Source organism: Muntiacus reevesi, chromosome 4, assembly GCF_963930625.1.
Source record: "Muntiacus reevesi chromosome 4, mMunRee1.1, whole genome shotgun sequence".
In the NCBI taxonomy this organism is placed as follows: Eukaryota; Metazoa; Chordata; class Mammalia; order Artiodactyla; family Cervidae; genus Muntiacus; species Muntiacus reevesi.
The window spans coordinates 97,511,593-97,536,628 of NC_089252.1; the positions used below are offsets into that span (position 1 = coordinate 97,511,593).

General features: G+C 48.2%; 1 protein-coding gene across 3 annotated transcripts in view; it reads right to left on the bottom strand.

Annotated features, from left to right (window-relative positions):
* Nucleotides 1-25,036, bottom strand: part of PTPRG (protein tyrosine phosphatase receptor type G) — a 755,472-nt gene that overhangs the window by 95,903 nt on the left and 634,533 nt on the right. For all 3 annotated transcript variants that reach the window (XM_065933358.1, XM_065933359.1, XM_065933357.1), the window contains exons 9-12: nucleotides 17,579-17,763; nucleotides 14,484-14,592; nucleotides 9,549-9,598; nucleotides 6,983-7,745 (exon numbers count right to left, since the gene is read on the bottom strand). In XM_065933358.1, coding sequence (XP_065789430.1) covers nucleotides 6,983-7,745; nucleotides 9,549-9,598; nucleotides 14,484-14,592; nucleotides 17,579-17,763 — 1,107 coding nt within the window. The remainder of the gene's footprint in view (nucleotides 1-6,982; nucleotides 7,746-9,548; nucleotides 9,599-14,483; nucleotides 14,593-17,578; nucleotides 17,764-25,036) is intronic.

Below are 25,036 nucleotides of genomic sequence, written 5' to 3' on the forward strand. Positions count from 1 at the left end.
TCCATCTATGTTGTAGCTCTGTGACAGGGTTTCCTTCCTTCTTAAAGCTGAACGACATTCCACTCTATGTGTATACCACATTTATTTATCAATTCATCAGTCATCGAACATGTGGGTTGTTTCCATTCCTTGGAAACTTGGCCACTATAAATAATACTGCTATGAACATGATAGTTCAAATATCTCCTCAAGACCCAACTTTCAATCCTTTTGGGTAAATACCCAAGAACAGGATTTCTGGATCATACGGCAATTCTATTTTTAGTTTTATTAAGAACTTCCATACCGTTTCCCAAGTGGCTGCACCATCTGACATTCCCCTCAACAGGGCATGACAATCTTCATTTTGCCACATTCTCAACAACACTTGTTGATCTCTGTTTTGTTTTTTGAGTTTTGTGCCAGTACCCCCTGACAGTTGTGAAGTGAAAGGAAAGCTGCTTTTTTTTAATAGGGCCACAAAACTTGTCTTTATTTTCTGAGGCCCTGGCATTAGATAAATCGCTGTTGCAGAGACATGACTGTGAGGACAAATACATATATTCTCCTGCAACGGGACATGGGTTTCATGTTCCCATCACCATGTCTGAGCTCGACTTGGAGCATCCATGTCTTTCCATTTCCATCACCACTAGGAGTTGTCATCAATAAGCCCCTTACCACTTCTCACAGAGCTCGGACTCAAAACAAGGCAAGTGTCACCTGTGTTTCAATAAGGCATTGGAACACTGAAGGCACTTGATAATCCCAATTTAATTCAAGTTCCATAAACACGGCAGGTCCTGGGTCCCGACCTACCGGAAATCACCACCATAGACACTTCATCGCAACATCATGTGTCTCTGCCATTAATGAGGACTCCTGTCAGACACACAGCCCCTTAGAACCGGAATCCTTTGCTCCACAGCCTCTCTGGAAACTTGCTTGTTCTTGGTGAGGTCTGCTTTCCGACATCAAGAGATATACAATCCGTCCTAGTTCCGAGATCACTCAGTGAGGAACAGAAACTTCCAAGGACCCAGATACTTTCTAGGAGGAAACTAAACCACACTGGAGCCTTCAGGGCACCCAAGCGAGTTCTTTCCAACACTTGCAGGAAAATCACAGTCAGGAGCTGGGGCAAGCCATATGATGTAGGAAAGTTCTCCCCACAAAAGAAGCCTGAGCAACAGAACCAGCCAGGCTGAAAACTGCGAAGACAGTCCATGCAAGTGCCGGGTCTAATTTACTTTAAGTAAAGCATGCAGGGACTTCCCTGCTGGGCCAGGGCTAGGACTCTGTGAAACCAGTGCAGGGGGCCCAGGCTCGATCCCTGGCCAGGGAACTAGGCCCCACGTGCCACAACTAAGAGTTTGCATGCCATAACTAAACATTCTGCATGCCACAATGAAGGCTGAAGATCCCACGTACAGCAACTAAGACCCAGCAGAGCCAAAAAACCAGCCAATCAAACCAAGCATGAAGCATCTCCCCCCTCCACAAACCCCAGCTAAATTTCACAGTCATGACGTCTGCTCTGTCTTCATGAGCCTGTATTGCTACTTACTTCTGACCTTAAATTACCTCCTATTTTTCCCTCCCAAGTAAACCTCTTTGAAAAGCAATTTTATGTCAACCTATAAATCTGAGTTTCTCCACCATGGCACGATGGACATTTTGGACCAAGAAATTCTTCGTTGTTATTGGGGCTGGTCTGTGCTCTGCAGAATGTCCAGTAGCATCCATGTAATGCTAGGAGCAGGCCCAGCCTCAGTCATGATAACTGAAAATGTTTCCAGATATCGCTAAATATCCCTGTGAGGAAAGGGAACAAGCTCATCTCTAGGTGATCTTGAGAGTCTGTGCCAAAAGTGAAAAAATGATTTCTTTTTACAAGGACACATTCAAATACTCGCTTAATACCTAATAATTCATCTGAAACCATCCCGGTTTGCCCGCTTGGCGAATAAGCCCCAAGGGCAGGAGGCCAGCAGCACCAGGTGGGTTCAGGGCCTGTGTCTGACCCCCCGTCTCTCCACGTCTTGCTCAGGCAAATTCCTTAAGCTCTGAGCCTTGGTCTCCTGAGGCTTCCCAGGTGGCGCCAATGCAGGAGACATAAGAGGCTCTAGTTCAATCCCTGGGTGGGGAAGATCCCCTAAGGGAGGGAATGGCAACCCACTCCAGTCTTCTTACCTGGAGAATGGACAGAGGAGCCTAGTGGGCTACAATCCCTAGGGTTTCAAAGAGCTGGATATGACTGAAGCGACTTAGCATGCACGCCTTGGTTTCCTCACTGGTCTAAGGGCCACAAGGACAGCAGAGGACGCCTGGGGTTGTGCAGGATAAGTGACATCACATTTTGACTTTTAGCACCCACATCACCAGCATGGAACAAATATTAAGCAGTGATGCAACTGTTTCTAGAAGTAAAGATTTTCAAGCTGGCCTTCCTTAGAGCCTAAGTGTTCCCAAGAGGTACCCAAGGTTTTCCCAAAGGAGAGAGGAGGCTGGAGGTTAGCATCCTCGACTCTGAGTCAGAGCAGAAGAGCAGCTCCAAGTCTCTGACCAACTCAGTCTATTTCTGACTTATGCGTGTGCTCAGCTGCTTCAGCTGTGTCCTTTTGACTCTTTGCGACCCCGTGGACTGTAGCCTCCCAGGTCCCTGTCCACGGAATTCTCCAAGCAAGAATACTGTAGTGGGTTGCCATGTCCTCCTCCAGGGAATCTTCCCGATCCACGGATCGAACCTCAGTCTCCTGCATTACAGGGGGATTCTTTATCACTGGGGCACTGGGGAAGCCCATTCCTAGCTCAGGGTTAGGACCAAAGTCAGTCAAGGGCCAGATCTGGTCTGGAGACTGTACTCTCCCGACCCCTGAACTAGAGGAGGCACTCAGCCAGCTTTTGATGAATGAGTGTTTACATAATGGGGTTCTGAGCAAGATGCAGTCTGAAAAAGGAGTTTCCCAGATATAAGGAAAGAAAAAGGGAAAACCCCAGCGTTAAATGATGAGTTTGTAGACTGTGCTACTGCCAGGGCATGTTGCATTTCACCCCGAGAACACTGTATTGCATCAACAGGCCTTTGGGGGTGTCTGTACCACATCTGGGCTGTGCTGCTAAGGGAGGGACCCTGGCTGTTACCTGCCTGATTTCTGCATGTGTCTGAACTGGCCCCTTTCTTCTAGAGAATCGTTCTCTCTTCTTCCCTGCAAGTTAATACTGAAGATACTATTCATAGGATGTTTTTTGAAAAGATGTTATCAAACATCAAGGGGATTTAAATAAGCCTTTTGGAGAGGCTGGTAAAAAAAATAACACAATTTGTTTAACGTTAACGCTTTTTTTTGAAGAGACTAAATATCGACTGGAAGAATTGTTTTTAACATGAAGAAAAAATAAATGTGGAAGAGATTTACACAAATGTACATCCAGAGTCTTTAAAAGAAGTCGCCACTAACATTAAAATGATGGGGATTTCGTTTAAAAAAATAAACACCAAGCTGGAGGAGGCAGATGGAGAAAACGGCAAGATGGATCGAGGCAAAGTGAGACCTTGGGGGTCATGCACAATGTGGGGTTTCACCCTCAAGTTACTTATATCTTTTATTAACCAATGGGCCACATATGGTTAACATATATATTAACCAACCAACACATATATTTGCCTTCAATCTTGCCTAGCATCAGGGTCTTTTCCAATGAGTCAGCTGGCCATCAGGTGGCCAAAGTATCTGAAGGCACAAGGAGAAGAGAGTGGAAGAGGATGAGATGATTGGATAGCATCACCAATTCAATGAACGTGATGGGCAAATGGGTAATGGGCTAATGCCGGGAGACAGTGAGAGACAGGGAGGCCTGGTGTGCTGCAGTCCATGGGGTCCCCAAGAGTCAGACATGACTGAGCAACACTTCTGTGTAAAGCCACAGGGGTCAGCAAATGATAGCGTGCTGATCAAATCAGGCCCACTGCCTGTTTTTGAAAGCTGAGTTTTATCAGAACTCAAAGCACATCCGCCCATTTGTGGGGTGTTTCAGGCTGCTCACATGACACCTTGCAAAGAGGTATAGTTGCAACAAAGACTTACAATCCACAAATCTGGAAATGTCCACTCTCTGGCTGTTTGCAGAAAAAGTTTGCTCATCTCTGGCTTAACCAAGCCCCAGCCCCACCACCACTCTCAAATTGAAACTGCCCGAAATTCTAAAGGAAGACCCTTCTGACTTTGGGAAGAAATGGACTTCCCCATCAAGATAAAGGTGGAAAGGTAGATGCTCTGCTTTACCAACGCTGGGGACAGACTGGAGTTTCTGGAGATTGTTTCCAGCACCAGCTCACTGGGGACCACAATCTCCACCTGCTCTTTAAAGTCCCAGGATGACTGCAGAAGACCCGCAAAAGGCTGCCGCACAGTCGCCACTGCCGTCATGTGAGCCTCGGGCTGCATAAAGCTCCTCTTCCCGTGTCACTGACCAGACGGGTGACTCCGTTTATCTGCACCGCCTTCAGCACTAAGGGCTCTAGTTACGTCCACCTTACAGATGAGGATGCTGAGCACAAGACTGGCCCGCGGACCCTGTGAGAATAAAGGGCAGAGCCTCCTGGGAGGATCTGACTCCACAAGCTACTCTGCCAAGACCGTGGACACTCAGATGCGTGCAGGGCTGAAGCTGGAGATGCACAGTTCCTGTACCTGAAGGCAGAAGCCTCCGCAGGACTTACCAATTGTTTCCGCTCCCCTCTCCCTGGAATCAGGAACTTGACTGCCTCTGCAAGGACTCATTTCCTCTCACCTGGACTGAATCCCAGGCCCCCACCCTCACCAGTTTCTCAAACTGCCAAAGCTTCAAGCTCATCGCTTGGAGAGCTTTTCAGGAGTGTGGACAAAGGAACGTTTAAGAGGAGCCAGATGAGAAGGCTACTTTGCCAGAGCCCCTAGTCTGCAGGCGAAACTGTTCAGCCTGAAAATCAACTCCAGGTCCACTACTGTCTGTGGAGAAACCACACTGGTCCAAACTGCCTCAGTCATCACCTCCTAACTCAGCTTCCTGTGTCCACTCCTGCCTCCCTAAACAGCCACAGAGAGGCCGAAATGACCTTCTGAAAAAGTTCATCAGATGAGTAACTCTGCTGGGGAAATCCACCACTGGTTTTCCACATGGCTTAGAACCCAAGCCTCAGCATGGCTGACAAACCCCTTCCTGAACTAAGCTCTGCTCTGACTCCTGCATCCCTGATCTCGGGGGTCCCGACACACTGGCCCTCTGATGGCTCCCTGGCTGATCCAAATTAGCCCCCACTTTAGGGTCTCTGGACCTGCTGCTCCGACAGCCCAGAATGTTCTTCCATGAGTCACTGCCTAGCCAGCTCCTTCTCACCACCTGGGTCTCCACTCAGATGCCCTTCCTCGACCACCGGATGAAAACTGTCCCTGACCCCAACTCCAGCACTTGACGTTAACGTGTTTATTTACTGGAACACTCTCAAGCTTTTCCATTAGAAAATAAACCTCAGGAGGACACAAGCCTGACTAGATCTAGAGTCTATTCCCAACGCCTAGTCCAGCACCTGGGATTCAGTGGGTATTCCACAAATATCTCTTTTAATATCTCCAAACGCAAGAAATTCAACTTTTCCACATCAATTCCTGGAGGGAATGTCACTGCTCCTGCAGAAAGAGCTGCAAACAGCTTCCCAAGTGGCTTGATATTTCCTTTACTTGATCCTTAGAGGACTACTCTGCACCTTCCCCTAAAACTGGGACAAAGTGAGCAGCACCCACAGCAGACCCACACTTCAAAACATGAGTCCATACCAGCTTTAAGGAGGAACGTAATTCAAAACATGAAAATTTATTCTAAGTTGTATCTTAACATACGAGGTCTCAGCTTTAGATGAATTTTAATGTTTACAAGTGCAAAAGCAAATAAATATTTACCAGTTGCTTTTTTTTTTTTTGCACTCTTATAACTCCACAACAGCTTAGATGCAAAAAAAAAAAAAAAAAGAAAAAGAAAAAGAAAAAAAAATTGTTACTAAACATCTTGTAGTCTGGCAAAAGAGAGACTTTCTTATTAAGAAAACCCTCACAACAATAACAACCCCTCATGTTCAGGACTCCCTTGTAAAAACTAACAGGATGTTTCAATAACATGTGAGCCTAGGACAGAGCCACAAAATCACCCCTGGCCAGGAAGACGGGGATCATGTCCTTCCTGAGGAGGGCAGGCCAGCCGTGCCCTGGGGTCATCATCCGTAAAATGCACAATTCACAGAGCAAATAGGGTACTATTTCTTAGGCTGGGATGAACTAATCCCAGTTCTCCCCACGCTGGAGCTTCTCACCCTTTTAGGTTTAATATAAAGTCACTTCCCCCGAGTGGCCCTTGGCGGTTAAAATAGCTCCCTGCCCCCTTCCTGATTATTTTCTTTGACACCACCCTGTATCTTGGCTTTATGGTGACCGTTCACAGTCTCCAACAACAGTTAGCTAGGCTTCTGGCTTGCCCATGGATTTGCTTGCTTGCTTCCCAACCTTTCTGTCTCCTAACTTCCCTGCATTTGGGCTCCGCTTTTACCCTCTGAGCGTCAAGCTGCAGGTATCACGCTCACCTCGGTCAGCACCCCGGCCAGCGACTGGCACCACTCAGACAGCCCAGAAACACAGGGGCTGGATAAAAGCCTAAGGAAAGAAATCTGAAAGAATACATTTCTTAAGATGGATGTTTTTTCCATCATTTACTTCATGGTGTGGCTGAAGTGCCTGGAGTTACTCTGAGGCAAGTCGACTTTACCAGCAAGCAAGTATAGGGCAAGACTTGGTCCGGCCACTTTAAGAGAAGAGGCAATTTTTACCAGGAGAAAATAAAAAGAGACCCACACAGGCACACCATTCCAGGAATTCTAAGCACTCTCCGGATCTTCACTCCCTACCCTCACGTACTTCTTCAAGGGTAAGACTGTTCACATCAGCCTGCAGGCTCGGGAGGGGCGGCCGCTTACCTGGGTTCACAGTGATGAACCTGCTGTCCTCGGGAAACCGGTCCCCGGGGGGCACGGGCCTCCTGGATGGCACCTCGGGGCCCGCGGGGTCACTGTCTTCGTCCTGCTCCTCTGTGACTGTGGGGGGCACTTGGGTGGGGGTGGCCGAGCGGGGGTCCAGGGCGTCCTGGGGCCGGGCGGTGGGGCTGGCAGTGCGGGCCCGCTCGCGCCCGGGTGTAGTCTGATGCGCGCCCTCCTGGGCGGCGGTGCCGGGGGCCGAGGGCGCGGCGCTGGGCTGGGTGTGGCTGCGCGCCCGCGGGGCGTGGGTCACCCCGCTCCGCTCCTTCTTCTCGGAGTCCTTCTCGCCTTCCTCCTCGTGCTCCCGCTCGCCGTCCTCGCTCTCGCTCTTCTCGTCCTTTTCGCCCTCCTCCGCGCCCTCGCCGTCCTTGCTGGGCGCCGAATCGCCGTCGGCGCCGGGGCTGGCCAGGGCCTCGGTCGTGGCCAGGACGGGTCTGCCGGCCTGCTTGCTGGCCGAGGCGGCCGTGGGCAGGCGCGTGGGCCACACGGTGCTGGGGAAGGAGGAGATGCCGCCGCCGCTGAAGCCCAGGCCGGCCAGGAGCGTGCTGGTGACCACCGAGGCCACGGTCGCCTGGCTGCCGCTGGACGATGGGCCCATCCCGGTCGCCATGGAGACAAAGGAGAAGGGGATGCCGGAGGATGTCCAGGTGGAGGAGCCTGAGCTGATGGGGGCCATGTCGGCTGAAGAGGCCGGCGACACTGTGGGCTTGAAGGGGTTGCCCAGGGAGGTGGGGGGAAGGGAGGGAGGTAGAGAAAGCCGAGTGTCAGTCACTGGGATTGGGAACAAGGCTCTGGACGCGACCCTCCAAGGGCTTCCACTCATCTTCACCTTTATTCTCAGGGTCTCCCAAAGCCTGGTGCCAAAGCTAACAGGCCATCCGTGGCTGACCATCACCACTCTTCATGTTTTTATAATTACTTAAAATTTGTAATCTACATATCAAACCCAACTTCAACTTTTCACTGATATTGCTCAGGAAGAGGAGGCTAAGTGGCAAAAAAATAAGCTGCGTTCATGCTACCGGGTTCTCTACCCACCTGGGAAACCCTGTCTGAAAGACAAACAGCAAATAAGCAACACGCAGGCAACACTGGACAGTCACGTGCTGCTGGGGTGACCCTGGAGGAGGCAGGAGCTTCTGCACACATTGTGGCACTTGTGGACAATTTGCAGCCCTGAGGTCTACAGAAGCTCTCCAGGACCCGGCTGCACATCTTGGAAGTGAGGAAGTGGGTGGGCAGAGGACAGTGGCCGGTACGTGTCTGCAGTAGCCAGGTCAGAAGTCAGGCCGCGCTCTACACTGCAGGCCTCGGGAGCCGGTTTACACCCGCATCCCTGTGTCGGGCGCTGTATGTGATTTCAGGCTCTCCAGATTTAATCACAGAGAAATACATGCTTGTATAGATGACAGTAAGAGTTCCATTTAAAAAGCTCCAACTGTGTGCCTGGGCATCCCAGGCTCTCCTGGGGACACACGTGAACATCACCCCACTTTACAGGTGAGGAAAATAGGGCATAGAGAGATTAAGGGGCAGAGGTGCGGCTGACTAGGTACAAGTCTCAGCTCTTTCTTCCCATCCTACTGAATCAGGCTTCATGGAGGGACTGTATTTGAACACGGTATCTTACAAATATAAGTGCTGCTCTGACTTACTCATTTAATTTTAGTTTTTGAAACCTCATATGCGGAATCCAGAATTCCATCCCATCATTTATGTAGTTCAAAGTAATACAGCCAGAACCACTTAGATTTCACCACTGTCTCAAGTTTCAGTTTGAAAAGTCTGTAGTTTAAGGATGATCAAGTTAGCAAATGATGAGTTTTGAAGTTGGTCAATGAAATGCCAGGTGCCACCCACGATAAGGCACTGGAGACAGAGCAGTGAGACAGTCTGGCTTGAGCATGATACCTCACTTGCTCTCTGGGAGATGCTGGGCACATTAACTCACTGAGCCTCAGCTTCCTCATCCATAAAATGGGAGTCATAGTAATACCAAACTTGTGGGATGCCGTGAGGGGTAAATAAACTAATACTCTGTGCCTGAAACCCAGGAAAAACTTAATATATTGTAGGATTTGTTATTACCAAAAAATTGCAATTATTATTACAATTATTAGTTGTACTAGAAAGGAGAAAATTTAGATACTGAGGCTCAAGACATGTGCAAATTCATATAACTTTGGTCAAATAACAAACTTTAAATCTTATCCTGTCCTTACTCCTTTGCATTCTTACATCCTATGATCTCACAAATTATAAACTATTAAAAAATTTTTATCTCGACAAAAACAATACAGTATAACATTGCTGGCTTAACTCTGTTGCACAGCTTTTTAAAATAATGTATTGCACTGAATTATACGGAGTGTATAGTTAATTTATTCAGTATTTTAACCACTTCTCACTGAGCAGTTTGACAACATCATACTGCCACCTTGTGGTGACAGTTCTAAATGCATGAAAACTACCAACCACCCATGACAAAGCAATTACATTCTCTACTTACCACTCCTGTTTTGACAATTCTGGTCCCTTGGAATATTCGAGTGGTATTAGCTGAGAAGCAAAGAAATTATATTGTAAACAGCAGAACTTTCTTGTTGTTGTTCCAACAAAACTGTACTTACCTACACAAACCTGAAAAACAATTTTTACATGTTATAAATACTCCTCTTTATTTTTTTTTGCCCAACTATCAAAAAATGTGAAACCCTTCTCAGTTTGTGAGTCATCAAAAAACATGCAGATGGCCGTTTCTGGCCATATCTGTGGGCCACAGTTTCTGACTCTCGTCTTAAGCTCTTAGTTTAAAACTTTACAAAATTGTAATCATTTTTTAAATTGAGATAAAACTTATATACAGCAAAATGCACAAATCTTCAGTGTCGAGTCAAATTAATTTTTACTGCTGTATAACTTGCCCTCATATTAAAATACAGACATTCTCCATGCCTCCATGGAGGTATTCTCAGGACCGCTCTGACCTTTGTCAACATTTTGTCTGGTTTTGAACTTCATATTACTCCATTGTTACTCTCTATTGTCTTTTTTTGGTGATAATGTCTTATAGTATCCTTTCAGGGACTATAATATGCATTCTAAACTTATTACAATTTACCTGAAACTAGTACTTTTTATGTCTTCCTTAAAAAATGTAAGAACTGTAAGCTATTTGTCAGACTCCCTTTTTGTGCTGATCTCAAAAACAATAGTCCTATACAAAATAAACATTTGCTTCCCATACATACATGGCATTGAAAAAGGTGCAAAACCCACTAAATTCCCAAATAAATAACATTTGTATCTGCTGGAGTTTTTACCTAAATTAGTGGGGCAAGTACTTGAACTATTTTTTATTTGCCCTGAAAGCTTTTTGAAAAAGAAACAACAACAACAATGAATTCACTGTAAACATTTTAAACAGCAGCTTTAACCTGAAAATCCCAATTTTCTGCTTATCCTGAAAAAAAAATCACAATTTTTGGCAAAACCGAGTTCACCTTCTTGGAGGACAACATTTGGTAGGCGCTAAGCATCCATCACCCCCTTTCAAAGGGCACCTCTTCAGTTTTCCATGATGGTCCCCCCTCATTTGTATGTGGTTCCCTGCTGGGCCACAGGGCGTCTACATTTGCAGCCCCCAACTTAACGATATAGTCACTTTGCTCAGCTGGAAAGTGAAACGTGTAAAGAGACAACTGTGGGGAATAGACTGATCTACACGTCAATACAACCAGGTCAGATGAGGCAGCCCAGGAAGCAAACAGTCCTTGCCTGGCACTAAATATAACCTCCCACCATCAGTGAGCTGCATCGGGATCAATACTGTGCTGCCTCAGACAGGTATACACACCTCCCTTTGTTAACACAGGAAGAAAGCTTCCTAAGAGATCTGCTTTTCCTGCCCTTTACAAAGGCCTTAATTTAAGGCCAACAAACTCAGTGGCCACTCCATCACTGTGCCTGCTTTTCACTGATCTTGAACAACTCCCATTGGGGTCAGTTCTAGTCGTGATGACTAGGAAGCTTCTACAGGGCCTTTCAGATCACCAGTCCATCGGCCTGGTGGAATTCAGGGATGGGGGGAAAAGGAGACACGTGTTTCCCCTGAGCTGTCAGGGAGATGTCGCTTCTTCTTCCAAGAGGAACGGAAGCTAGGAATCTCGGCTCTATTTAGCAGCACCATCCTGGATGCTCTGTCTGTGATTGAAATGGGATATTTTCCCGCTGCCTTACAGTTGCTGGAGCTATTTTGAAGTATCATTTATGTTCATTGCTACTCAGAAATCACCATCGCTAACAGACCCACCACTTGTCATTTAATACTTTCATAAAAGAAGCGGAGCAATGACTATGTTGCCGATTTGCGTGTTTAAAATATTTTGACAACTGTATCTAAGTGCAATTGGTTTCCTTTCCTATATATTTTAATTATTTATTTTAAACCATCCTGAGAGAGCATCTGATGGCTTGGCCAGGATGCCTGATGGGTCTGTGGCTCAAAGAGAAGGCTTACAAGCCCTTATTTTCCATGACAGTTGAGACCTGCAAAAAACCTTTTGAACACTTGGCAATCAATCTTTTGAGCTGTTTGTTGAAGACAATGGTTTAATATTTATGCTTTAACAGCATAATATTTATGCTTTAGGGGTGGTCTGTCATTGTGTATAAATGACTGGGCTTTGGAATAAGAAATTGAACTCTGCTTAGTAGTCAAATGATTTTTTTTGGGGGGGGGGCAAGTTACTCGATTGCTCAGAACATCATTTCCCCCTCTAGAAAATAAAATCTGCATTACAAGCTGCCATGAGGTCAGATGAGATGACTTAGGGCCAAACGCTCTGTAACTGGGAGCCACTCCACAGACAATGATCACCATTATTATTATCATACTTACTACAGTAAAGTAAGCATAACTTTTTTATTATGTCACACAGGACATAAATATTGTGTTATTTGCTATGTACTGTGCTGTGTCGCTTCAGTTGTGTCTGACTCTTTGTGACCCCATGGACCACAGCCCGCCAGGCTTCTGTGTCTATGGGATGTTCCAGGCAAGAATACTGGAGTGGGTTGCCATTTCCTCTTTCAGGGGATATTCCCAACCCAGGGATGAAACCTACGTATCCTATATCTCCTGCACTGCAGGCGGATTCTTTACCACTGAGTCACCGGGGAAACCCGTGTTATTTACTATAATAATGAAAATATTCCACATGGCTTTCTCATGCTGCCAAATCAGAGGCAAACTTTATCAAGGGGAAACCTAATTATTCTTGACAAAGTGTCCATGAAATTCCCCAAGTTTATTTCTTTACCTTTTAACACTGAACTCTTAAAAGTTGATCTGTTTTGAACTCTGGCCTCTACTGCTTACAAGCTCCTAGCTGGCTCACCAGAAAAGGTGTGCTAGCTAACTGGCAGATTTCGTTTTTCCACTGCCCACTGGAAGGTGCAGGGAAGATCCCAAAGCCACTGTGTGTCCCTTTGTCAACATGCAGGGACAAACGCTGATACGGAAAATGAGTGAATGCATGTCCACCCCTGCGCAAGGGAAGTCTTTAGGCAAAGGAGGCACTGCCATCTTTAAGGAGTCACCGTGATCAGACATTTTAACTATTCCGTGCTTGGAATTTACAGCTGACGAGGCTTTTGGGAACTGCATTATATTACAAACATTTCATTTTTCAAAGTCTGTGCAGAAGCCAGTGAGCTCAGGGGCCTATTAATCAGGAAAGGCGGTTTTGCAGATTCCGGGCTCCTAGTTAGAGCGCATGAGTGGCCTAATCATGATTTATGTGCCCAAAGTTGCTGGGCCCCGGCCTCAGCGAGCTCACACTCTGGCTTCGCCTGCTGGCTCCTGTGGGCTGGCCCAGACAGACCTGGCCTTGGCCTGTGGCCTCTGCTCAACACAAGCAGATGGGCCCGTACATTCAGGTAGACAAACGCTGAGTGTGATTTACTCATGAAAAAAATACAGCTATGCTCATTTCAAGTAGCTTAAACGAAAGAACAAGCTGATGTGAATGTCAGCAAAGGCTCTTTCAATACTAGATGCAAACCTAGAAGGGATCCTTGGAGGGAATCTCAGCTGAGGGGGTTCCTACTCTGGGTTCATCACATATTATTTTTTATATTAAGCCTCACACTAAGGGTATATTGAGCACTGGTTCTAGGCTCTGTGCTAATTACGTGACATGCATCACCCTGTCACTGACAAGGACCCCATGGGGGCAGTACTCCCCTAACTACCACTTTCAGACTGTGAAACTGCAGCTTAGAGACATTAGTCAACATTTTCAGAGTCACAGAAAGACTTAAGTGGCAGCCAGGACTCAACTTGGGGCCCTCAAGTCAGGGCCCCGGCTCTGAGTCAGCAACTTCTCCATCTCTCATGTGCATGCTTGGTACCTGAGCCATCTGCTTCAAATTCAGATTCCTGGGCCTCATCCTCTGAGATTCCGAGATGATTAGTCTGGGAGGGGCCTGTGAACGTGCACTGCTCACAGGATTCCAGACAGTGAAGACGGATCTACGATCTACAGGTTTTCTGAGACCCCAGAAGCTGTGACACGCAAACTTCTGGCATTTTCTAGGAAAAATGTCCAAAGCCTTCATCCCAGATACATAACTCACAAATGTTAAGAAGCACTGGCCTGGTTTGTGTCTCTGAAACCAAGGATCTAGGAAGTAAGTAACCTTCCCAAGGGGGACATCAGACAGGCAGAACAAAGCCTGATGCCCTGGTAGCTCCCTCCACACTGGTCTTTGTGCCCTGCACAAAACCAGGTCTGCCAACTACAGCCCACAGGCCAGCTGCCAATTTTTGTTAATCAAGTTTTATTGGAACCAGGACTGAGATGATCGTGGGGCCAGTAAGATAGAGAATATCCTGTCTTCATGCAAAATTTTGATTTTTTATTGCTGTTCATGGGTATTTTACATTGATTTTGGTTTAAAAAATATTCCATTTAAAGATGACATCTGTAATGACATCTTGATGACAAACTTTTTAAGAGTTCCTTTAAATTCTTCAGCAAAGTGAATTCTCCTCTTGCCATGCCTCAAAGCTGACCTGAAACATTCCACTAGACCCTAAATCAGCTAACTGAATTATGCTGGAAATCCAGAGACAGTACTCCTCCACGTGACTAGGAGATGATTCTATGATCTGACACAGTGGTAGATACATGCTTGGATCTCCACAGTTGGAAAATCACGGTAATTTTTAAAAACGATCACTTCACCTTTCTTCCCCTCCTCTGGCCTGTGAAACCCCCTACCTAAAAGACAGGTCTAAACGGCCCAGGCTTTTCTGGTGTGACCGCAAAGCCCACGCTGATATTTAGGCCAGGTTCGTAGTCTCACGTGCAAGTACCCGAACAGGAAGAAAAGCCCAAAGGAGAAGGGCCCAGGGCAGACGAGAAGGCCAGCTCCTCACCTTGGAAGAGCATGGTCTGGCTGAAGTCACTCCTCATGTCGTTGCGACACACGGCCTGGACCCGGAACAGGTACAGGCTGTCAGGTGAGACGTGGCTGATGGTGGCTTTCTGCAGGGGGAGGAAAGGAGAGGCGTGAGCTGGTGCTAAAGGCCAGAGCACACCGTATGTCCCAAAGCCGAACAGCAAAGACTGTTAAGCATCACGTGTAGGTTTCTGGGTACCATGGCAAAGCCCAACGAACATCGTGCTTCCTCACTGACCAAAGGCTCGCCCTGAAAGGAACAAGCATTCAGCAGTAACCTCACCTGGGAATATGCTTTCAACACAAAAACACGTAGAGTAAGAGAAGGGAACACCAGTCTCGACACAGATGCTTGACCCTGTCTTGGCGCGTGCCTTCAGCCCTGTTTGTATCCATGAGGCTGGGACTTCTATCAAAACTGCTCTACCTTGTAAACGATAATGATTTACCGTCTAGAATCATCAAGTGTACTGAATTTCCAGGGCCACGCAGAGTTGAGAGCAGCCACAACGAAGTCTCCGCGTTACTGTTTCTTTGCAGTTTAAAGGCACTGTTGTACCTTGACCTTGGATAACACAAGGCACGAAGCTGGAAGAATACTTGACGGGAAGTCAGAGGACAAGGGAGGTACCTGTGCCATGCCACTCACCAGCTGTGTGATTCTGAATCAGCTGCTCAATGTCTTTTGGCCTCTGCTCCCTCCAGCTGTTAAGCGGAAAGAGTAAGACTTCCCTCGCAGGGTTCTTGGGACTTCTGTACAACAGAGGTCAAGCGAGCCTTGTACACTGGTAGTCCTCACCACATAATAGACACCACGGCCCTGGTCTAACACAGGGGTTCACAAGTGACAGCCTACAGCCCCAATCTGGCCCGCTGTTTGTTTCTTGTAAATAAAGTTTTATTGGCACACGGCCACACCCATTCATTTCCCTGTTGCTGTGGCAGCTTTCACCCTTCAGTGGCAGAGTTGAGCAGCTGCCCACAGAGGCCTTAAAACCTAACATCTTAACTCTCTGACTCTTTCAAGAGAAAAGTTTCCCAATCCCTGGTCCCAAGTCAGGAGCCAAATCCAGATCCCCATCCCGCAAAGCTTTACTCCAAGAGACTTTTAAAAATCAGAAAATGGAAAATGCCTGAAAAGCTGGCAGGGCTTGCCTGCCGAAAGAAACAAATAAGCAAAAGCAACTGATTTTTTAAAGACTCCCTGATGATGAAATGTCTCGTCACCGAATTCTGGGCCAGATCCAGAAATCAGCTCTGGGAGCTTAACCACTGAGTGGGTTTTCCCCAAGGTAGCTATTGAAAACCTCTGAAGAGGCATTAACAAGTTACTGGGGCCATGCCTGCTGCCTGCTGCCTAGCAAATGTATTCCTGGGGAGAGCAGGAGGTTGGGGTCCAGTTATTTCACTTTCAGCCTACCTTTCGGAAAAGGCAGGCAGTAACACCTGTTCCCCAGGTTGGCAGTGAGGGTGTGTGTGTCGGGAGGATGCTGGCAAAAGCCAGGAAAATGTTTGGGAAATGTTTCTGGCCACAAGAATTCTAAATTGGAGAAAAACTTGGCTGCCACTAAGTCAGCACTCTGGACTTCTTGAGGAATTAAGAAAATTAATTTTGTGTGTCCCAAAAGAAAAGAACCACCCCTAGAAATCCTTATAAAAAAAGAACTTGCTGTCAAAGCATGTTTTTCTCTACATCTCTCTCCTTCTCTGAAACTCATTTATGCCTCAGTCTCTAAACCTGTGACCTCGTCTTCTGTGCAGAGTAAAAATCTTTGCTTCCTCTAAGCAGGGATTTATTAGAATTCACTCTGAGCCGGTATCTATTCATCTTTGCATGTTTAATTATCTCCCACTTAGTATAAGAAACCGAATCAGTGCCTAGCTAGTTTCTGCTGATTAATGCAAGCCCCCCTTAGCTCAGAAAGAGAAACCTCCCTCCTGGACTTCTGGTCCTGACAAGAGAAAAGGTTAAAACACATCACAACCTTGGGTGCCTTTCAACAGATTCCTCTCCGATTTCATGAAGCTCATCATTCCCTAATGTGACCCAGATAACAACGTCTAGTGGGGAAATTGAAAATATAAATGGAAATGAAGTAAAAGAATCGTCATCTGAAGCAATACGAAAAGTATTATTCTGTAAGTGATTGAATGGGCCCTGGGGACTCTGTATTGGAAGGAAAAAAAGCAGTAACAGTCATTAAGAATCCCACTCGGTGCTATTACATTTTTCATGTACATATACAATGATGGGCTTCATTATCCCAAAGACTTCTTTTGATTAACGATAAACGCCAGGCTTTCACACCCAAACGTGTCGCTTTGAGTTTCCAGGCAAAGATGTGAAGACCAGCGCTTGTTGGACTGATTGCTTTTCTAGGGGAAGAAGACTTGGCTTCTGCAAACATCTGTTCTCAAGGGCCTTATTGGGGGCTGGCCACTAAATATTTATGCACATCTAAGGTGAGACACGGAATTGGGCACGTGTAGCTCAAAAGTGAAGTCAGGTATTACAGGGTCTGAGAGCCTGAGAACAGTGGTTAAAAATGGCGTGGTCGCCGGGGTCTCGCAGGTAGGAAGGTGTGAGGCAGATGACATGTGACAGGAGGGAGCGGTGGGGACTGCAGAGGGTTGCCTGGGGGGGCTGACAAGAGTAGGAGTGGGGAGGAGGGAGGCAGAGGGGGAATAACTGCGGTGATGCTAACAGCCAGTACTGACGGCGCTCGCGCCCTGCCCAGCCCCACTGTACAGCTGTGCAACCCACGCAACATGTACGATAATGCATCAGATGACGAGGGCTTCCAGGGGGCTTTCTGCCGTCTTTTTTTTAAATAACGAAAGAAAAAGTAGTCAGTTTTGAAGGGCCTAACTACAAACAGATTAACTCTTTTTCTGGTGGTGTGGCCGGCGAGTTTAAGGGCGGGGGAGCCGTGGCATCCCAGTGCTGCCCGCGGTGGTGCCCGCCTTCACCAGGACGGCGGCAGGGGGCTGGCACGTCACAGAGGCGGCACCCCAGGAGACACACGGGGCCCCCGGCCGCGGACGCCCTGACTCGGAACACGGAGGCCTCACCAAGTCCTTGTCGCTGTCCTTGGTGAACGTCTTCTCCTTCTCGTCCTCGTTCTTGGTCCAGCTGTAGGACACCATGTAATTCATGATGGGCGGGTGGTAGACGGTCTCCGGCCGGCTCCAGGACACCTGCAGCGTGGTCCGGTTCAGCGGCTGCACCTTCATGTGCACGGGCGGGGAGCTGCAGACTGGACACACGCGGCCGGGCTCAGCGCGGGCCCCCCGCGCCCCGCGGCACCCCTCGGCACCCCTCGGCACCCCGCGCCCCGCGGCACCCGTCGGCACCCCGCGCCCCCCGCCACCCCGCGCCCCCCGCGGGCCACCTAGAGCCCCCGCGGCTAGCACTGCCCCACACCTGTCTTCCCTCTGCCCGCCTCCCTCTGTACACACACACACACACAACACACAGACACACACACACAACACAGACACACACACACACCAGACACACACAGACACACACACACACAACAGACACACACAACAGACACACACACACACACCAGACACATCAGACACACACACAACACAGACACACACATCAGACACACACACAACACACAGACACACAACACACACAGACACACACACTAGACACACACACACAACACACAGACACACACAGACACACAGACACAACAGACACACACACAACACAGACACACAAACAACACACAGACACACACACACACCAGACACACACACAACACAAAGACATACACACACCAGACACATACACACAAGACACACACACAACACACAGACACACACACAGACACACACACACCAGACACACACACACAAGACACACACACAACACACAGACACACAAATAACACACAGACACACAAGAAACACACACACAACACAGACACACACACAACACACAGACACACACAACACACAGACACACACACACACAACACACAGACACACATACAACAGACACACACACAGACACACACCACACAGACACACAACACACACATACAGACACACACACAGACACACACACAACACAGAACACAGACACACAGAGACATATAACACACACATACAGACACACAACACACAGACACACACACAACACACAGACACACACAGACACACACACAACACACACATGGACACACAACACACACAGACACACACACAACACACAGACACACAACACACAGACACACACAGACACACAACACACATACACACACACATTTTCCTGCTTTATCCCTGAGAACAAGGTATATACATTCTGAACTTCACTCCTTAATACTTGGGTCTGTATCTCCCAAGAATAAGGACATTCTCTTCTGTAATGACGAGGATCTGAGTATCTGTGTGCCCCTAAATCCATGTGCTGAAACCTAATGTCCAACGAGATGGTAATAGGAGGTGGAGCGTGGGGAGGCAAGTAGGTCGTGACGGGGGAGCCTCCGAGAGTGGGATGAATATCCCGATGAGACCCCAGGGAGCTCCCTCACCCCTTCCCCACATGACGACACAGCGAGAAGACCGCCGCCTGTGCATCAGAAGGAAGTCCTCACCGGAGAGCGAGTCCGGCACCTTGAAGTCAGACCCCCCAGCCCCCAGAACTGTGAGAAATAAACTTCTGTTGTTTTCAGACACCCAGTCTATGGTGTGTGATATAGCAGCCCATGCTGACTACTCTCGTACCTAAGAAAACAAACACTAACTTGGTATTATCTGATATACCGTGCACATTCCAATTTCCCCACTTGTCTCCAAAAGGTTGTCCACAACCCTTTGCCCCACATCACAGGTTAGATTCAGCTGTTATAATGCGTTAACCTCTTTTAATCTTGCCTAGTCATCTGGCCTTTGCTTCCACAACAAAATTTTTGTTAGAAACCAAGGCCGTTTGACTTGTGGAAGGTCTTGACTAAAACTAGTAGATCAAATTTTACTGTAAATAGACCAGAGTGTAAGCAAAATTAAAAATGGGACTTCAAATCATTTTTAAAGCAAAGGCACAAAAGGTCAGGATGACGCTCTTGGGAGCAGCAGGACTCTGAATAACTATCCTGATGCAGGTAGAGCACAAGGAAAAGTCAGGCTCATCCTCCCACTTATTCCTTGTGGCCGGCAGTTCTGAAGGGATGCGGTGGTTCTGTACCTGTCTATGGATAAGCCCATTTAAGGGCCAAGAGTGCCGAGTCAGCCTTTCAATGGCATTTTTGGCTCTCCAGACATCCACCTTCACAGTGGCCATGGTTCCTGCCTCCATGGGGCTTCCACTCAGAGACAGGGTTCTCCCCGCCCCATTCCTCCAGGTTGTCACGGAGCACTGGCTTCGGGTGCCCTGCGTCATTCATCAAACGCGCACTGGTAATCTGGTTTACATGTGGCAACGTGCAGGCGCCGTGCTGTCTGTAGTCACTCACTTGTGTCTGACTCTTTGTGATCCCATGGGCTGTAGCCCGCCAGGCTCCTCTGTCCATGGGGATTCTCCAGGCAAGAACACTGGAGTGGGTTGCCATGCCCTCCTCCAGGGGATCTTTCCAACCCAGGGATCAAATCCAGGTCTCTGGCATTGCGGTCAGATTCTTTATCATCTGAGCCACCAAGGAAGCACATGTTTTTAATGCTATTCTCTCAAGTCATCCCACCCTCTCCTTCTCCCACTGAGTCCAAAAGTCAGTCTTTTACATCTGTGTCTGCTTTGCTGTCCTGCACACAGGATCGTTGTTCCATCTTTCTAGATTCCATATGTATATAGTGTTAATAATCAATATATTTCTTTCTGACCTACTTCACTCTGTACAATAGGCCCTAGGTTCATCCACCCCATTAGAACTGACTCCAATGCCTTCCTTTTTATAGCTGAGCAATCCAGTGGCCTCTCAGGCCAGATGAAAGAGTCTCTGCTCCTGCGGGCTGCCGTGTGCCCTGTATCATTAGCAGCATCCCGGCGCCTACCCACTTGATGCGTGTAGCTCTCCTCCCAAGTTAAAGCAACCACAAATGTCCCCAGGGGGCCAACCTCCCCTGGCTGAGAACCACTGGTCTAAAGGGGGGAAGACAGCGATTCAGCAGAGAATGACACGTGTGGAGTTACTGTTACAGCAGGATAGGGCGGGCAAGGGGAGGAGAGCCGTGCTGCATGTTCCAAGCACTTATTTAGGAGATTTGACTCATGCGATGCGGTCTGGGGAAGGGCCCTTTGAAGAAGACACATCCCACTGAGGGCTGAGTGGACACTCACTATGTGGGAGTCGGGGGAGGTAGAGCCAAGGGACCTCAGGAGGCAGAAGGCCTGGGGGAACCAAAGACAGGCAGTGGGGCTGAATCAGGGCGCAGGCAACAAGGTGGGAGGCCTTGCACGCCCAGAGGGAAATGCCAGCCTTTACCCTACAGCACCCAGAAGCCACGGGCAAGATCTGAACCACAGAAGGTGGGCACTTCACAAAGTTCCCTGGAGCTTCAGCTGAGCAAAGAAGAACCCCGAGGGGCTAAGAGAGGAGGGGAGAGGCCCGGGAGGAGGTGCTGCAGACAGTGGGGGTGCTCGTCGAGCTGGGAGAGAAAAGGCGTACAGGACCGGGTTCTAGAGCAAACAGACAAAGCCGATGATGCTCTGGACGAGGAGGAGCATGGGGGCGAGGGAGTCAGGCAGGACGACAGCGCGCCGTGGCAAGCAGGAGGGAGGCAGCCTGGAGGACAAGAGCTTGGTGTTGGCTTCTTCCCGGAGCCCAACTACAAGCCAAGCAGCCCACACGAGCCAGAGCCCCCTATTTGCTACATGGGAGTCCCAAGCCCAAGGGAGCCCTGGGGAAGATGGCTTTCCTGCCAGAAAAGCAGGGACGGGCTTTAAGGAGCTAGCTGCTGGAGAAAAGCGGAGACTGGTTTTGACAGGGAGGCATCCCTTTTTTTGCTCTTCAACTGCCAAACCCCACTTCAGTCGGACAGATTCGCTTTGTGCAACTGAGATAGGAAGGAAGGGATAAATTAATGAGGCATCCCCACCGCCCTGCAGAACCCCGGGAGGCATTTCGCTGCCTGCTGCGCAAATGCCACCACAGCAGGGACATCAAACAAAGAATGTGAGGGTCGGCTCCTCCGGAGACAGGGCGTGAGATGACAGGGTGCTGACACTAGGTGGCGCCAACACATCATTAAAAAAAACCCTACGTGGCTTAGTTTCTCTAGAGTGTAAAGGTTGGGGCGCAGGTGGAGGCAAACCAGGAAAAGATCTACATTCCCATCTATCCAAATACCAATAATGAACCAAGGAGATCTACATATTGGAAAGACTGTGTCCCCTCCAATGATGACCATGTCAGATTTTCTGACTTCTAGATCTTTTCCCACTTTCTCCCATGTTCTAACTTATCTCCTTTATTCCGAAGATGCAATTAGGGATGAGCCGAATGGGAATGCATGTGTCTCTACCAGTTACATCACAACCACATAAATAATTCTATCACCCACAGGCGGATGCAACCATTCTTCTTATTTGTTCTTTGAAATTAAAATAGCTGGCTTTTTCTTTACTGATTAAGATGATTCATGCTAATGTTTTTAAAAAGCAACCAAAGTCATCCAAAAAAGTAAGAAGAAAGTTTTAAAAATATCACCCATAATCTCAGTATCCAGAGATAACTACTGTTAACTTTCTGGGGATCCAACATCTTCGTACATTTGCAAAAACATATACATACAATTTGACATAAATGGGATATAAAGCATTGTGGCTCTGTGAGTGAGTTTCTTGTCATTTTATTTTACTCAGTAAGTCATAGAAATATTGTCTTATCAAGAAGAATGTGGGGGGCTTCCCTGGTGACCCAGTGGCTAAGATCTACACTTTCAAAGCAGGGGCCTGGGTTTGATACCTGCTCAGGGAACTAGATCCCACATGCCACAACTAAGAATTTGAATGTTGTAACTAAGATCCAGCATAGGCAAATAAACAAATAAATATATATATTAAAAAAAGAATTTGGTATTTCTGTTTTGATGACAGTATAGAATTCCACTGTCTTAAAGGGCTAGAAAATATTGGTTTAAGTTCACAAAACAGGCAGGTCTGGCCTCACTCTAACGAGACCACCTGCCACAGAGAGAATTCAGTAACTGAAAAAAGTGTTAGGTGCCCACTCGTGTCCGACTCTTTGTGATCCCATGGACTACAGCTCTCCAGGCTCCTCTACTGAATTTTCCAACCAAGAATACTGGAGTGGGTTGCCATTCCCTTCTACAGGGGATCTCCCTGACCCCTGAATTGAACCCTGATTTCCTGCATTGCAATGGATTCTTTACCATCTGAGCCCTAACTGAAGGGGCCTCCAAAGACGCAAGCTTGTCAAAGGTTATACATGGAAGCAGAGGCCAGGGGCCTGCAGGCTGAGGACCCCCAGCTAAGCCTAAGGGAAGAGCAGGTGGGGCAGAAATTGCCCTTCTGCTCTCCTCCTCCCTGAGACGGTGGATGTTCTGGGCTAGACTGGGAGAAAGCACTTGCAGATCACGAGGAGGACTTAGGACGGGGGTGGGCACGCTTGCCCTGTGAAGGGCAGGACAGCAGTGGGCCTGACCTTTCCAGCCATGTAGCGTCTGTCACCACTACACGGCTCTGCTTTTGAAACACAGAGGAGGCCCAGCTCATCTGTACGTGACAAGCGTGTATGTGCTCCAATGAAACTGGCTATGGATCCTGCATTTCCATTTCATACCATTTTCATGTGCCATGAAATCTTCTTCTTTCTTGATTTTCTTCAACTGTTTAACCTATAAACACCACTCTCAACTCCTGGGTGCACAAAAGGTGCTGGTGGGGAGAGTTTCGGCCTGTGGATCAATGGTTTCTTGATGCCATACACAGAAGCTAAAGGGAGGCTAAATCTTTGTTTGAAACACAGTTTGTGATTCTGTGGCTAAGTCGTGTCCGACTCTTTGCAACCCCATGGACTGCAGCACGCCAGGCTTCCATGTCCTTCACTATCTCCTGCAGTGTGCTCAAACTCATGTCCATTGAGTTGGTGATGCCATCCAACCATACTGCCCGCATGTGTGTTCTCTGCACTGCATTCTGCCCCCTTCCCAGCCTGAGAGGCGCCCTTCCCAGAGAGTGCTTCCTACCAGTGACCTCAGGAGCTGCCTGCAGTGAGTGATGACACTTCACTGCTAGAATGTGAGCTCCCTGAAGAGTTGCACATTTCTGTTTACTACACTCTCCCTGGCACCCAATCAGAGCCTGGCAACCAGCGGGCTCCCTGTAAACGTGGGCTGAATGAATGGCGTGGATGGAACTGACTCCGTGGTCTCGCCCCGGCCCACAGGTCCCCTGTGACGTGGCCGCTCCGATGTCTCCAGCCTCAGGGCCTTCCCCGTCCTCCTCACGGACTCCTCTCGGGCCAGACCGGGCCACCCGGTCTCCAGGGCGCTCTGGCCGTGTGCTTCCACACTTCGCCGGCCTTTTCAGGGACGCACACCCTTCCTTCCTACAAAACCTCCATCAAAATTCCAACTATCCGTCAGATACAAGTGGCACTGAGGTACATCACAGAAGGGACAGCTTAGAAGAGTTGGGATAATGAATAAAGAGTGGACTTTGGAGCCAGACTCATAAAGACCCCTGTATTCTCATCTGCAAAATGGGTGGCTGGTACCTGGCAGCACCCTCCTCACAGGGTTGGGGTAAAGATCACAGGGGCCACTGTGGCTCAGCCAGAAGCTGAGGGCCCAAGGCCCAGCGGAACATGCAAGGACAAACCGCCAGGCCCACACGGGGATTACTGACCAGGGGATTTTTGCAGAAACTAACACCTGTGGCTGGTGATTTGTTATGTAAGCAAATATCGAAACACTTCGGCCAATAACATTTGGGAAACAAGAGACGTATTAATACATCTCTGGTCCGTAAGTTGTTAAAAACCTGTATATTTTACATGTAGAACCAGCTTTTCAATTGGGCCTGCATCCACACACAGCAGTGGTTTCCCAGAGCTCCACCTTCAGATGGGGCTGGGCCCTCGTATTTGCTGCAGTTCCCACCGCCCTCCTTTGCCTTCACTCACAGCTGCCTGGCCCTAACGAAGCAGATGCCCAATGCCCTTGACGATGACCATCACCACTGCACCTACCACAGGGCGTCGGCCAATCCTGATACATCCTTTTGCGCAAAATCAAAGCCTTTTAACCAGGCAGGAGGCACCACACCCGGCTCTCTGAACAACCATCCCCTGTGAGGTGCTCCTGACATCAGCCTCCCCTTCTGGGGGCCTGATTACCTTCCCATTGGAGTCTGATTGCATTTCACAGGCATCTTGGCTGATGCTGGGCGCCAGCTCCGAGAATCTCTACCTTCCTTCTAAACCACCTTTAATTATGATCCCAGCCCTCATTACATAATGAAGAGGCTTCTAGCCAAGCACCCAAGGTCCTCTGATTCTCAATCAACATCAGGGATATTTTCTCGGCGGTTCCACAAATACATGAGAGATTCTC